Source organism: Eleutherodactylus coqui, chromosome 5 (assembly GCF_035609145.1).
Source record: "Eleutherodactylus coqui strain aEleCoq1 chromosome 5, aEleCoq1.hap1, whole genome shotgun sequence".
NCBI classification, from domain to species: Eukaryota; Metazoa; Chordata; class Amphibia; order Anura; family Eleutherodactylidae; genus Eleutherodactylus; species Eleutherodactylus coqui.
The window spans coordinates 132,913,354-132,927,357 of NC_089841.1; the positions used below are offsets into that span (position 1 = coordinate 132,913,354).

Here is a 14,004-nt window from a genome sequence, read left to right on the forward strand (position 1 = left end):
CTTTGTTTTTTTTTTAACATAATGTTTACTATATGATGAATAATGTGCACATTTTATTGCATTGGGACATTACAAATGCTTGATACCAAATATGTTTTTTTTTTCCAAATTTTGAAAATAGAGGGCTTTGTAAGCAAAAAGAGGCAATTTTTTTACTCTACTGTTTGAGAACATTTGTTTTACATTTCTCTCTTTTTCTTGTAAGCCTCAACATCGGACTTGAACGTGTAATGAGATAACTACAAGATTTTTCAACCTGTCCAAATACTGAATGCTTTGAAACCTCATATATTAAGCAGATGTTATCTTTCATGGAGATAGCCACTTTCAATTAGGACAGCTAATGCCCTGAGACAAGCCAATGCGTGCTACTCTATCCATCATCTAGCTTTTTCAACTTCTACTTGCTGCTCAACCAAGTATGTGAAGCCAGTCAGCTTTCATCATGTACAATCAGTAAAGTAAATTGCAGCATTTAATCAACTATCGGACAACAAAAAACACAATTTCTGTCTATAAAATTTACACAAAATAACTCAGATCCGCTCCCACACTGGTATACGGACACAATTCCACACTGGCACATTTATACAACAATATCCATGTATGAATGGCCTCTTTACCAATGGATGTCCCACGAGTAAGGGCGCTTCCACACCTGCGTCAGGGATTCCACTTTCCTGTTCTGTTCAGGGAGCAGGAAAGGGGAATCCCTGTGGCCGAACTGCCCCATCTGTCGACGGAACCAAACAACGCTGGGCGGACCCCATTGACTATAATGAGGTCCGTCCACTTTCCAACCCCCTACCTGGTATTTGCAGCTGTATTTGCGACGGAACCTCCGACCAGAGGTTTCGATACAGATGTGAAACCAACCTAAGATATATTGAAATCCTGGCAGAATCTGGCTAATCTTCCTGCTGATGGCTTTACTCATACAACTCCATTTATAAACTGTTAGTGAAACTTATATGGAAAGATACACGATTGAGGGACATTTATAACTGCACATATTAACTTTCTACAGAGATCTTGTAGCAAGATTATATTTAAATACATCAGACTAATATTAAACTAGTGTACGTTACTAGCTAATCAACCTATGTGAAATGTGTCTACACTTATTAAAATGGTAAAGGGTTCTTGGGGCAGTTTTTATGGCAGTTTTTTGAACAAAGTCCAGAAGTGGGTCCAGCAGGAAATAGAAGTTCTTCCTGTCACATCCAGGATGACTGATTAGCTTAGCCTGAGGTTGTAAGTTTTGGATGCCAAGATGAGATGTAACCAGAGATCGGTTATATGAGTTTTTATAGACTGAAGAACCAGAACCACCCAAACTGTACTGATCTCTCAAGCGGAGCATCCGCCCCGAATCACCCCACTATGGTAGAGAGACCAGACACCAACTCAAGTGTATCAGGCAACAACTACTGGCACCATAATGACAGAGCCCAGTGCATCACATGATTTGGGGTGCTACACTGATGTCACCCCAGACCTGTCAAACAACCTGAAAGTTGTAGCCATGACACCTTTATATTTCCTATTCCTTTCAAATCCACTTCTAACTTTGGCTCAAAAATGCATCAAAAACTGCCACAAAAGCTACATGTATGATCCCAACCTTATGGACAACAGAAAGATTTTGTTTTGCTAAGAAAATAAGAATTTTGGCAGAAATGTGCTTCTATAGAGTATTTTTAACTGGCCACCTAATATTCCAATATTCCTACTAGTCATTTGCATACATGTGCAGGGAATAGCTGCAGGTGACACTGCTGTCTTCATTAATTCTGGAGTTATAAATGTCCCCTCGGTTTCTATGAACATGCAGCTTTGTTATATGATGGATATCGGCAACTATATCTAAACTATGTAACCAGTTACCTTTCTCTTAGAAAATCCACCTTGCATCTGTAGGAATAAACAGCTACTTAAATGCAGAATTCCACAGAGCGGAGGCAACAAAGTGAAGAAAGAGACAGCGAAGCAATTAGAGATACGCAGTAATGACTAGAAATGATTTAGCCTCAGTTCAAAGCGGTCTATTTTTGGAAGTAGCAAATTTAATTAATGAGTGGCTCGTTCTTTCTGAATTTATGAAAGTAAACAACATTTTCTGAATCTGACTTGTGTTTTATTATAGTAGTTAAAATATACTGTATGCCAATTTTTACATTTTGTGTGGAAGTCGTTATTAAACTGCTTTATTTTAAAATTATGGATCAGATATTTAAGGAACACTTGTCAGCTCCTATGAACCCATAAGTTTCACTTGCTGACAAACTGAATCCAGCCATGTACGTCTTATCTTCTTCACTATTTCCCCAATGTGCACTGTCAAAGCTGCAGCTGCATCCGGTGGACTCTATGTACAGGCCATTGAAAATCTATTGTTACCCCAACCTAGCTATTGAAAGGGCAAATAAACTGTGCGCAGAACATTTTCTTAACTTGTCAAGTTAAGCTTTGCTACATCGGTACCAAGTAAATCAAAATTGATTACCTTTTTCACATTTGGATAAAACACCTGTATTGTGACTACAAATACCAAGATAAGAAATACTCCAGTCTAACTTCTTCATGAATTATGCACCTTTTATCAGGTGCCCCACACGCTGATCCAGCTTCTACTTCATAGCTAAAGGGGTGTGACATATCTGATACGCCGTAGAGATTTTGCGTACACCATGAGAAGATATGGTCTTATGATATAACATCATTATGTCGTGAAATAAACACTGGGCACAGAATGGGCCATTACAATGAAATGATGCATATTAAAAACAGGGTTTCTTATCTTGATGTTAGGGCCACAATGCAGGAATTCTTCTGTATCCAGCTGTTCCCTGCTCGGAGCGCCCGGCCGAGCGCTCTGAGTGCAGAATGCAGAAGACAAGCGGGGTGGCCTTGCTTGTCTTCTGCATCCAACTGTTCCCCGCTCGCAGCGCCTGGCTGTTATACAGCCAGGTGCTCCGAGCGGGGAATGAAGACCGCAGCTAGACAGCTTCGTTCTTCAGAACCAGCCTGTGTTCAGGGAGCAGGATACAGCTGAAACAATAGTATCAGCTGTATTCCTGATAAGGCTCATTGTTGTCTTTCAGCACGCTGAAAGACAACGATGAGCGATGGCTTAACAAAAACTGCACGATGTCAGTGCAGTTACACACAACAATTATCGCTCAAAAGACGGCTTTTGAGCGAATTTTGAGCGATAATCGTTGTGTCTAAATGGGCCTTTACACAGCCTGAGATCTCCACACCAATCTTTGAGAACATATTGCAATTCTACAATCAAGCTGCGCTAGTCTGCTTGGTGATTTGTGATTTTCAGTCTGACCTGCACTCAGGATGTCTATGCAGAACTCTAGATAATTGCTATTTTTGGTGTGAATTGTGACTATAATCACAGTTTCTAGTTTTAATACTATATGGCTAATTTACTTTTCAAGCTCTGCATTAAGTTCCTCTTCAAATTTTTGAGCAAGTTTTGTGGCAGTCTCATCTTTCCATTTGGCCATGTTTCTCTGGATGGCTCTCAGCTCATTGTCCTTCTCTCTGAGCTGCTGCCGTAGAGACTGGTTCTCTCCTCCATTGGACTCCCGCAGTTGGTCCCGCTGCAGGTTAGTGATTTCCTCTATGTGTTCCTGAGAGGATATAAGAGTTTATATATTATTACATTCATTATTGTAATTCGACTTGGTTGGTCAAGTTAGGCAGCGTCTGAGGCTAAAATGTAAAGTTATAGTTTCTTGAATTGTTCCAGTCCCGTTCTAATCGTGTTTTACAAACTCGAATAACTTTTGTTTTCTAATTATTTACTCAATAGTATCATCTGTATTAATTAAGCAACAGAAGCACATTGCAGTGTGGGGGAGGGCAATGTCAAAGTAGTATTATAAAATATTAATTGCCAAATGAAAGCAAAATGCCATAAAAAGAAGTAAAACACAAGAAGAAAAAACATTATCTCCAACAGTATTCATGAATTGAGACACGAGTGATCTGGAAGATGGACTGTACTGACTGTACTTACCTGTATGAGTTTATCTTTTAACATCTCCAGAGCCTTCTCCTTCTCTAGCTGTAATTGTTCTTTTAATTGCTGTAATTCACGTTCCTGCTCAAGACACAAGATGACTTTTACTGAAAAGCAAGATACATATGACATGTTCCCAAATCCAGGGTAAAAAAGAAGAGACATAGTTAACAGTTATCTATCATCAGAAAAGATTGATCAAGGTTGCTGGAGGCCTTTGGGCAAAACAACTTTAAATGGGTTATCTGGTTGTAAACTATTGATGGCGTATCCTCAGGATAGGTCATTAGTAGTTGATTGCCAGGGTCTGTCACCTGGGACCTCCACCAATCAAGTGTTCTTTGGGCCGGGATGCTCATGCACTGAACTGATTTCTGCAGGAAGCAGACAGCTCCGTTCCTACTGAGGTGGCCAGACTTGGTATTACACCAATACATTTCAATGGGAACATTACCTACACTACCAAGTCTGGCGATTGCAGTGAGAATTAAGGTGTTTGCTTCCTGCAGAAATCAGCTCAGTGCACGAGCGCACTGGCCCAGAGAGAAGCTGATCGATGGGAGGTCTCAGGTGATAGATGCCCACCAATTCACCACTGAGGATATGCCATCAATAGTTTACAACTCAACAACCCCTTTAATGAAGAGCCGTTCTCCAGTAGCAGTGTCATATAATGCATGGCAAATAAACTGGATCTAAGTATTACACAATTGTCAGCATATCCCATCAATAGTGGCAAAAAACAACAACAATTTAATGTGCATAGGGAAGCCACACTGTTCCCCAAAATCTTCTTGGGGAAAACAATGTTTGGACTGCAGAATCCTTTGTCCAATCAGACCAGTGCTGCCAGACGTTATCCCCCGCTCCCTGTAATAACAAACATGCATACTTGACCATACTTCTTCCAGTTAGGCTAACTTCAAACAGGCGAGCGCGAGCGCAATATGGGGCTGTGACTCCTACTCCCATATCACGCTCACCATCCATGTGAAATTCCAGAGGATGCGAGGAGTTTTAATATGAAAACAGCCTTGCATTTTTGGGGGGATACAGGGAATTGGGAGATATCACATTGTGTGCACTTTGCACATGGTGCAGTGCTACCGCCGGCCCCATTGAAAACAATGGGTGCTGTGATGAGAGAGCACGCAGTATGATAGATCATGTCGCAATTTGTTACCCCGCATCACATCACGGTGTCATGCAGGAAAACATTACTCATGTGTATGACCCCATTCGATAATAATAATGGGGTTCATATTTGTGAGCATAAATTTTGCGTGATTTTAGCGCCCGTGTGAAGCCGGCTTTAGTGTTGCAGATAAGGGCATCAGGATTTTGGTCTTCAATCATTTACTTTAGCAAACTCCAATATTTTACAGGTGGGGGTGTTGGAGATGGGCTGGAGTATCCTAGGTTAGTGGAGGCCCCCGGTTATTGCCCCTTTTGCCCTCCCCATACTGCAGCCCTAACTTATAAGATAGTATATTTGTGATATGGTATCAACAAAAGTGATAAATATCAACACTAGTTCCCTAAAAATGTTAAAACTTCTTTCTCAAAGTTGGTTCTTCTTTTATGATTAAGTTTGTGGAGCCATAATAAGGAAGAAAGCTGTGAACAGTAAAACTGGCGGCGTGCAGAAAAACATCAATCTGATCTCCATTAACATATGCAACTTGTAGAGTGCAGTTTACTTACCCTTTCTCTTTGTACATGCAGTAACGTGCGCTTCTGAGCTTCTACTTCTTGCTGTAATTCATGAATGAATTGGTTGGTTTCCTCACTTACTTCATGCAACACTTTCAATGCTTGGTTGGTGGAAGGGAGAGAAGGACTCCTGCAGGGTAGATTCGGTTATCTAACATTGTATCAGTGCATTAATCTTACTACTTCCTGGGCTTATTTTAGTGTAATGTAAAATGTGATAATGTACTTTATGTTGTCTATAAAACCTTCCACTGATTCTTGAGCTGCCACTTACCCGTGTCTGCTGCGTGATGGACTTTGTATCTTAGCCCTCCCAGGAGTGCACTGCACGCGCTCACAGGCTGCAGTGATCTCCCTGGCAAGGGCCCTTTCTGCTCGCTCAGCCTGGGCCATTGCCTCTCGTTCTCTGAAAATTGATTCATTTTTCTCATTCCTCAGCTCATGCTGCTCTTCCTCCATCTGCTGCAGTCGTTGCTTAAAACGCTCAATGTCACGTTCCTTCTCCTAAATAATTAACATCCAACTCAGTATAATGATAATTTGATACTTTCTATGTCACTTCTGTGTGACAAAAGAAAAATAAATCTAAAATGAATACAAAATGTTACACTGAAGTTGTAGACGGTCCTGGCGAAGAAAATGAGTGTACCAGTGGACAAGAGAAAAATGTAAAAAGTCATATAAAATGGATATTATGTGTGGGCTGATACTACCAGACTCTGGAGTTATGCTGGGTACAGAGCTTATGATGATTCCAAGTCTGCTGATGAGATTGCAAATAATGGCCAGATGAAGTGTATAGGGACAGATTGATACAGTATGGGCACTTAGGGTTAGGCTCTCGAGCAGGGGTGCCTCTTTCGGGTGGTCATTTTGTTTTATTTGGTAGTGTATATTAGTTGGACTAATATACTGTCAAAGGTGATACTGGCATGGATATCACACAACTGAAAGAAGCAGAGCAAAACCGAAAAATATGGAGGGAGGGAGCCTTGAGGGTCACCAAGGGTCGTGAACGACTAAACGGCTAACAGCAACAACAACATTAGTTGGACTAATCAAGGCTACTTCAAAGGTCTTGTCTACATCGCCTGGATATATTAAAGTCTACAATCTACTGATTCTACTTTTTGGTAACACCACTCCATTTTTATATACACTACCGTTCAAAAGTTTGGGGTCACACTGAAATGTCCTTATTTTTGAAGGAAAAGCACTGTACTTTTCAATGAAGATAACTTTAAACTAGTCCTAACTTTAAACAAATGCTCTCTATACATTGCTAATGTGGTAAATGATTATTCTAGCTGCAAATGCCTGGTTTTTTGTGCAAAATCTACAAAGGTGAATAGAGGCCCATTTCCAGCAACTATCACTCCAGTGTTCTAATGGTACAATGTGTTTGCTCATTGGCTCAGAAGGCTAATTGATGATTAGAAAACCCTTGTGCAATCATGTTCACACATCTGAAAACAGTCTAGCTCGTTACAGAAGCTACAAAACTGACCTTCCTGTGAGCAGATTGAGTTTCTGGAGCATCACATTTGTGGGGTCAATTAAACGCTCAAAATGGCCAGAAAAAGAGAACTTTCATCTGAAACTCGACAGTCTATTCTTGTTCTTAGAAATGAAGGCTATTCCATGCGAGAAATTGCTAAGAAATTGAAGATTTCCTACAACGGTGTGTACTACTCCCTTCAGAGGACAGCACAAACAGGCTCTAACCAGAGTAGAAAAAGAAGTGGGAGGCCGCGTTGCACAACTAAGCAAGAAGATAAGCACATTAGAGTCTCTAGTTTGAGAAACAGACGCCTCACAGGTACTCAACTGGCATCTTCATTAAATAGTACCCGCAAAACACCAGTGTCAACATCTACAGTGAAGAGGCGGCTGCGGGAATTTGGGCTTCAGGGCAGAGTGGCAAAGAAAAAGCCATATCTGAGACTGGCCAATAAAAGAAAAAGATTAAGATGGGCAAAAGAACACAGACATTGGACAGAGGAAGACTGGAAAAAAGTGTTGTGGACGGATGAATCCAAGTTTGAGGTGTTTGGATCACAAAGAAGAACGTTTGTGAGACGCAGAACAAATGAAAAGATGCTGGAAGAATGCCTGACGCCATCTGTTAAGCATGGTGGAGGTAATGTGATGGTCTGGGGTTGCTTTGGTGCTGGTAAGGTGGGAGATTTGTACAGGGTAAAAGGGATTCTGAATAAGGAAGGCTATCACTCCATTTTGCAACGCCATGCCATACCCAGTGGACAGCGCTTGATTGGAACCAATTTCATCCTACAACAGGACAATGACCCTAAACACACCTCCAAATTGTGCAAGAACTATTTACAGCAGAAGCAGGCAGCTGGTATTCTATCGGTAATGGAGTGGCCAGCGCAGTCACCAGATCTGAACCCCATTGAGCTGTTGTGGGAGCAGCTTGACCGTATGGTACGCCAGAAGTGCCCATCCAACCAATCCAACTTGTGGGAGATGCTTCTAGAAGCGTGGGGAGCAATTTCACAAGCTTACCTCAACAAATTAACAGCTAGAATGTCAAAGGTGTGCAATACTGTAATTGCTGCAAAAGGAGGATTCTTTGACGAAAGCAAAGTTTGATGTAAAAACAATGTTATTTCAAATACAAATCATTTTCTAACCTTGTCAATGTCTTGACTCTATTTTCTATTCATTTCACAACGCATGGTGGTGAATAAGTGTGACTTTTCATGGAAAACACAAAATTGTTTGGGTGACCCCAAACTTTTGAACGGTAGTGTGTATATATATATATATATATATATATATATATATATATATATATATATATATATATATATAATGTTAGGATTGGTTTTGTGAATTGTGTGCTTTCATTTAAAACTGTGCTGAGTCTTGTCACTACAGCTCAGACTTGCTGTGGTTTTAGAAGCAAAAAGACATAAAAAATAAAGAAGAAACAAATAAAAACCTCAAAAAAGCCAAAGCAGCCACACATGTAAAACTGAAGCAGAACCTGCATGCCGTTTTTTGCCATGGTTTTTTGTGATGTGGTAGTGGCTTTGCTTTGTGCTGTGTCATTACCACCAAGTGTTCGCAAGAACTGAGAATGAAAAATGGCCAAGGTCAGCAAGACATATTTTTAACTTAAAACAGCAAAACTGTCATTAAGTGAAATGTTCTGAATATATTATTGGCTACTAAATTAGCAAGGAGTTGTACTCTCCTTTTAAATTCCTCAGGCTGACACAGACATGTATCGAAATGTGACCACTGCAGCCAATCACTGGAAGATGCGGTGATGAGGTCGACAAGAATCAATGTGTGTGGTGATTGCCTGCAGTGAACATAGGTCAAGAGGACAAATCATCACTTGGGCTAGTAAAAAAAAAAGACTGGCCAGCAACCAAAACTGGATGCTGATCAGAAAGGTGGTTGAATCTACTTCTGCTGTGTCACAGCTTGTTCAGCCTACTTCAAACACATTTATGGTAATTTCACATGAGGCGGAAATGCTGCAGAATTTCTGCAGTGGATAATTCCATGGCAAGTTCTGCAGCATTTCCACCTACAAAACAGAGTCAATATCTGCACTATTCTAAGCATTTCTGCAATCAAATTTATTAGCCTATTCTGTACATTTTTTATCCTTCAAAACCCCTCTTCTGCTTTGCAGCTACAAGGCATTGCTAAGGAAATCCATATTCATCTAGCTACATAGCAGAAGAGGGAACTCCAGCTGTGCCTGCACTGTTCTCTCTAGCAAAGCTGCAAACACAGTTGTTCTTATTGAACACTTTATTAATCAAGGCTGCTTTATAGATCTTATTGAGTCTAACCAACATAATAATCCCTTCTGTGCCCCACATCTATCCCCAGTGCTGCGTTTCTAATATTTCTCTTCTGCCTTTTTCCCCCTAACAGCGCACTGTGTGTGGCAAAGCTGTTCTATGCAGCAGACGGCTTTTCCCCTTCATCAGGTGCTGCCCGCCGCACCCGATGCATAATCGAAGACATAATAAATCAGATGCATAGTACTATATATCACTACTTAATCCACTAAGACCCTGACAGTGCTTCGGGTCTGGCAGGGACCGGGCGCTGTGAAGGAGAGAAGCTGTCTGCTGCATTGAATGACTTCACCATACACAGTGTGCTACTGGGGGAAGAAAAGCAGAAGAGATATAGCAACACTGGGGACAGGTGTGCGGCACAGAAGAATTTATTTTGTTTGTAAGGCCGCCTGCACACGGGCGGAAATCCTGCGGCGGGATTTCCCGCAGGATTTCTGCCACTGAAAGCCTGCATAGGAGTACATTACAATACGTACTCCTATGCAGACGGCCGTGGTTTGGCCGCACGAAATGTCGCGCGGCAAACAAAACGCAGCATGTCCCATTTCTGTGCGGGGCTCACAGAGCCTCGCACAGAAACGTCACTCACCCGGCCGCCGGCTCCGGTCTGCGCATGCGCCGGCTTCCCAGCAGCCGACACATGAAAGAGCCGGGGCCGCCGGGCGCGGGTGAGTACGCGCTCGTCCCTGCAGGCGCTTGGGTCAGATCGCGTGGCGAGAATCCTCGCCGCCGGATCCGACCCGCTCGTCTGCAGGCGGCCTAAGGCTAGTTTCACATGAGGGATCACGATATCGCTGTGAGAAAATCGCAGCAAAATCGCAGTTTTGTTCAGACGATTGTTGAGCACCAGCGATGCTTTTTCTTGTGAAAAATCACACATTGTATTGCTGCCGCCCACAATTTTCTTATGCAAAAGTCAATAGGAGTTCGTAATGTTAAAAACGCATCCCACGAAAATTGCAAGTTCCTGCGTTGCGATAAAAAAGATAGGACATGCTGCGATTTTGTCTTTCACGCCACATTGCATGAGTGAAAACATCACAACTGGGAATAAAACCATTGAAAATCATTGGCTTCATAATTCTGTTTTAACTTACTCTCGCATCATGCCATTTTATCGCCAGTGTGAAAACGGCCTAAGACTCAATAAAATGGAAAAAGCAGGCTTTATTAATAAAGAGTTCAATAGGGAACAGTTGTGTCTGCGGCCGCACTAGAGAGAACAGTGCAGGCACAGCAAGAGCCCCCTCTTCTGCTATGCAGTTAGGTGAATATGAATTTCCCTAGCAATGACTTCATAACAGGAGAGGAGTTTTGAAGGAAAAATGTACAGAATAGGCTAATAAAAGCTATTACAAAAATGCTTAGAATCGCCTATTCTGTACAGTTAAGACAAAAAAAAAATGAAAGACTGCTACGGATAGCTCTGGTCATACTTGTGCAAGCTCTTTCTCCAATCTCCTCATCTCCTCTTGTTTCTCTTCTTTCAGGATCGTGCGTAGTTCATCTAAAGCTTCTTGCTTCTCACACTGTAGTGAACGCTGGTGAATTTCATGCTCCTGAATTGTCTGTTAATGAAAATGTAATCAATCATTATTAGACTAATACATGGCTGTACAGCCTTCTTTAATGTTATGTATAGCTTTTACATAACCAGTGGTAGCAAGGCCTATGTCAAAATAGAAGTTAAAGGGGTATTCTGGTTGCAAAGCAAATTTTCAAAAATTCCAGATATGAAAGATATTTTCACCATGTTTATGCACAGCTGGTTATGGATATAAATTGATCAGCTTCTTATCCTGTCCTCCATTTCTTATGTTTCGCCACATTGTTATTTTCCAAGATAGCCGCTACATCCCTGCTGACATGCAGCTTAAGGGCGCCCACCCACTGGCGATTTTTTTCCCTGCGAAATTCGCAGCATTTTTTTCTCTGCAGGGGTCTATGGGACTTGTAATGTTAAAATCGCGATCGCGCAAAATCGCAATTTACCGCGAAATCGCGATTTTGCGCGATCGCGATTTTAACATTACAAGTCCCATAGACCCCTGCAGAGAAAAAAATGCTGCGAATTTCGCAGGGAAAAAAAATCGCCAGTGGGTGGGCGCCCTTAAACTACAATTCCCTGCTCTGTACTTCCCTCCTGTGCAGGTCCCCACTAAGCTCTGCCCTGCCCTTGGTCAGCAATCTGGTCCTAAGAGCTGAATACAAAAAAAGGCATCCCAGGTTAGTCTTACTGAGCGAGCCCAACCTGTAGTGCTGGAATGCCTACACGTCGCTTTGAAGGCAACTTGGGAATAAGCACTTAAATACCAGGAGAAGGTACTGAGGTTTATAACGTTAGACACAAATTTCAAAGCAGAACCACATTGCAAACTTCAATAACATTTGGTTAGCATTCATTTGACAGCAGCTTTACGTAACCAGAATACCCCTTAAAGCTAGCATGGTCACATCGGAGGTGAAAATACCATTCCGTATATTACAGCTTCCCTCCAGTGTATTTTTTTGGACTATATAAAAAGTTTTCTGTTTCAACAAATATATTTCTCAAATAAACATAGCGTTTGCAACTAAAAACTATTACATAAAGTTAGAGGAGTGGTGGAAGACTGGCAGAAGGACTGTCGCTAGATCTGTAAATGGATCAGAACTCCTTATGATGTGACATTTCAAGCTGCAGGAGGCGAAAGATATCAGGCTGTCTCTGGATTTGGCTTCACTTCAGAATCCAATCTTGCTATGTGATAGAAGTAGGGGGATGCTCCAATCAGTTACATTAACCTGATTGCAAAAACCTTGAGAAGTCCCAGTGACGTGCTTTCATGGCTAGGCTAGACTAGTCAATCCAATCTAACAAGTTTCAGAAATAACACTCTCCTTGAAGGATGGTCTATATATCTTTGGTATATGTGATGGGTCTACTTTATTCTTGGATCCATCGCTACTCCTCTTAGCCCCTCACCAATGATTGACAGACACTAATGTATAGCGTCATATCACTCACCATTCACGCTTATGAAAATACCTAATCCTGTTTGATTGATTTTCTGGTCATAGTCCACTCATCTGTGGCTAGCCTGTGCTAGCTTGTTTGACTATAAAACCAATGTATTTTTATAAGTGGGCAATCTTACATTTTGGAGATCGGCACATTTCTTTTCAAACTTCATAGACATCCTGCGCTCTCTTTCCATTGCTTCCCGCAGGTCGGCCATTTCTCGAAGTTTCTCTTCTTCCAATGTATGCCTTTGGATTTGAAGAGTATCTCTTTTCTCACTTTCCCACTTTTTCTGTTCTCGCAGCAATGTATTGTGCACCTGAGATACAAGCAGAAGAAAAAGATTTCTCATTAGCTAAAATCATTCATCAAACCTAAATTACTGAATGGTTAAAGCCTGGTAGATATTGCAAGACCATTTATCACGTTCATTGCTACAATGATATGTGCATATTTGTGCTACTCAATTGATTTATACTCTGTTCCAAATAACACTGGAAACAACAGGGATAAAGACTGATTAGATTTTAAATTGACCTGCACTGCTAAACAATTTCCACTAGCAATCAACAGTCATGCCATGTCAACTAGTCTTCCCAGCCACAAATATACAGGGTGTCCCAAAAAATGTATACATAATTCCATAGTGGGTATGTATACTTTTTTAATGTGAATTGAATATATGGTGGCAATATGTAGTATTATCCTGTGACTGGTTACTGTTATAGATTGCACGATTGCTAAAGCTACCATGTGGAGAGTGAAATAATATGGAGGAGGTATGCTTAATAGAGATGAGCGAGCACGCTCGGATAAGAGTGATGCTCGCTCAAGTAACTGCTTACTGGTCCGAGTAGGCACGGGGAAAGGGGGGGGGGGGAGGCGGCCGGTAGCGGTGGGGAGAGAGAAAGATCTCTCTCTCTTCTCACTCAAGCACCATTGTTGTTTGTGGTTTAGTTGTGTTTGCATGTTAACGGTGACCACTTTGAGCTCTTAATGTGATTATAGCTACTATACAGCTATGCAGGCACAGTGACACACCGCTGCTATCTCTCGCCGAACACTACAGCTGTTCTGCACGAACAAACAGCTGTTGTGTTCTCTGTGCTTAAAGCCTGTACTCCGCTGTGAATTCACAGCAGGACACAGGCACAGAGAATCTTATCAGTGCAGACGGCTGATAACATTCCTCTCTGCTGATAACAGCTGATCGGTCAATTCTAGCCAGCACGAAAACTGCACGATGGCAGTGCATTTAGACAGAATGAGAATCGCTCAAAAGAATCTTTTGAGCGATTCTCATTGTGTCTGAATCAGCCTTTACTCATTCCAGTGATTAACTGTTCCATGTAAAAGGACCCTAATGCAAAAGTGATAAAGGTTATACAAGTTTAGAGTAAATA

At 41.6% G+C, this 14,004-nt stretch overlaps 1 protein-coding gene across 4 annotated transcripts in view; it reads right to left on the reverse strand.

Moving 5' to 3' along the window:
- LOC136627787 (golgin subfamily A member 6-like protein 25) overlaps positions 1 to 14,004 on the reverse strand; it is a 62,151-nt gene that overhangs the window by 3,961 nt on the left and 44,186 nt on the right. For all 4 annotated transcript variants that reach the window (XM_066603180.1, XM_066603179.1, XM_066603178.1 and 1 more), the window contains 6 exons: positions 12,738 to 12,920; positions 11,037 to 11,168; positions 6,027 to 6,256; positions 5,744 to 5,882; positions 4,037 to 4,120; positions 3,445 to 3,647 (listed from right to left, as the gene is read on the reverse strand). In XM_066603180.1, coding sequence (XP_066459277.1) covers positions 3,445 to 3,647; positions 4,037 to 4,120; positions 5,744 to 5,882; positions 6,027 to 6,256; positions 11,037 to 11,168; positions 12,738 to 12,920 — 971 coding nt within the window. The remainder of the gene's footprint in view (positions 1 to 3,444; positions 3,648 to 4,036; positions 4,121 to 5,743; positions 5,883 to 6,026; positions 6,257 to 11,036; positions 11,169 to 12,737; positions 12,921 to 14,004) is intronic.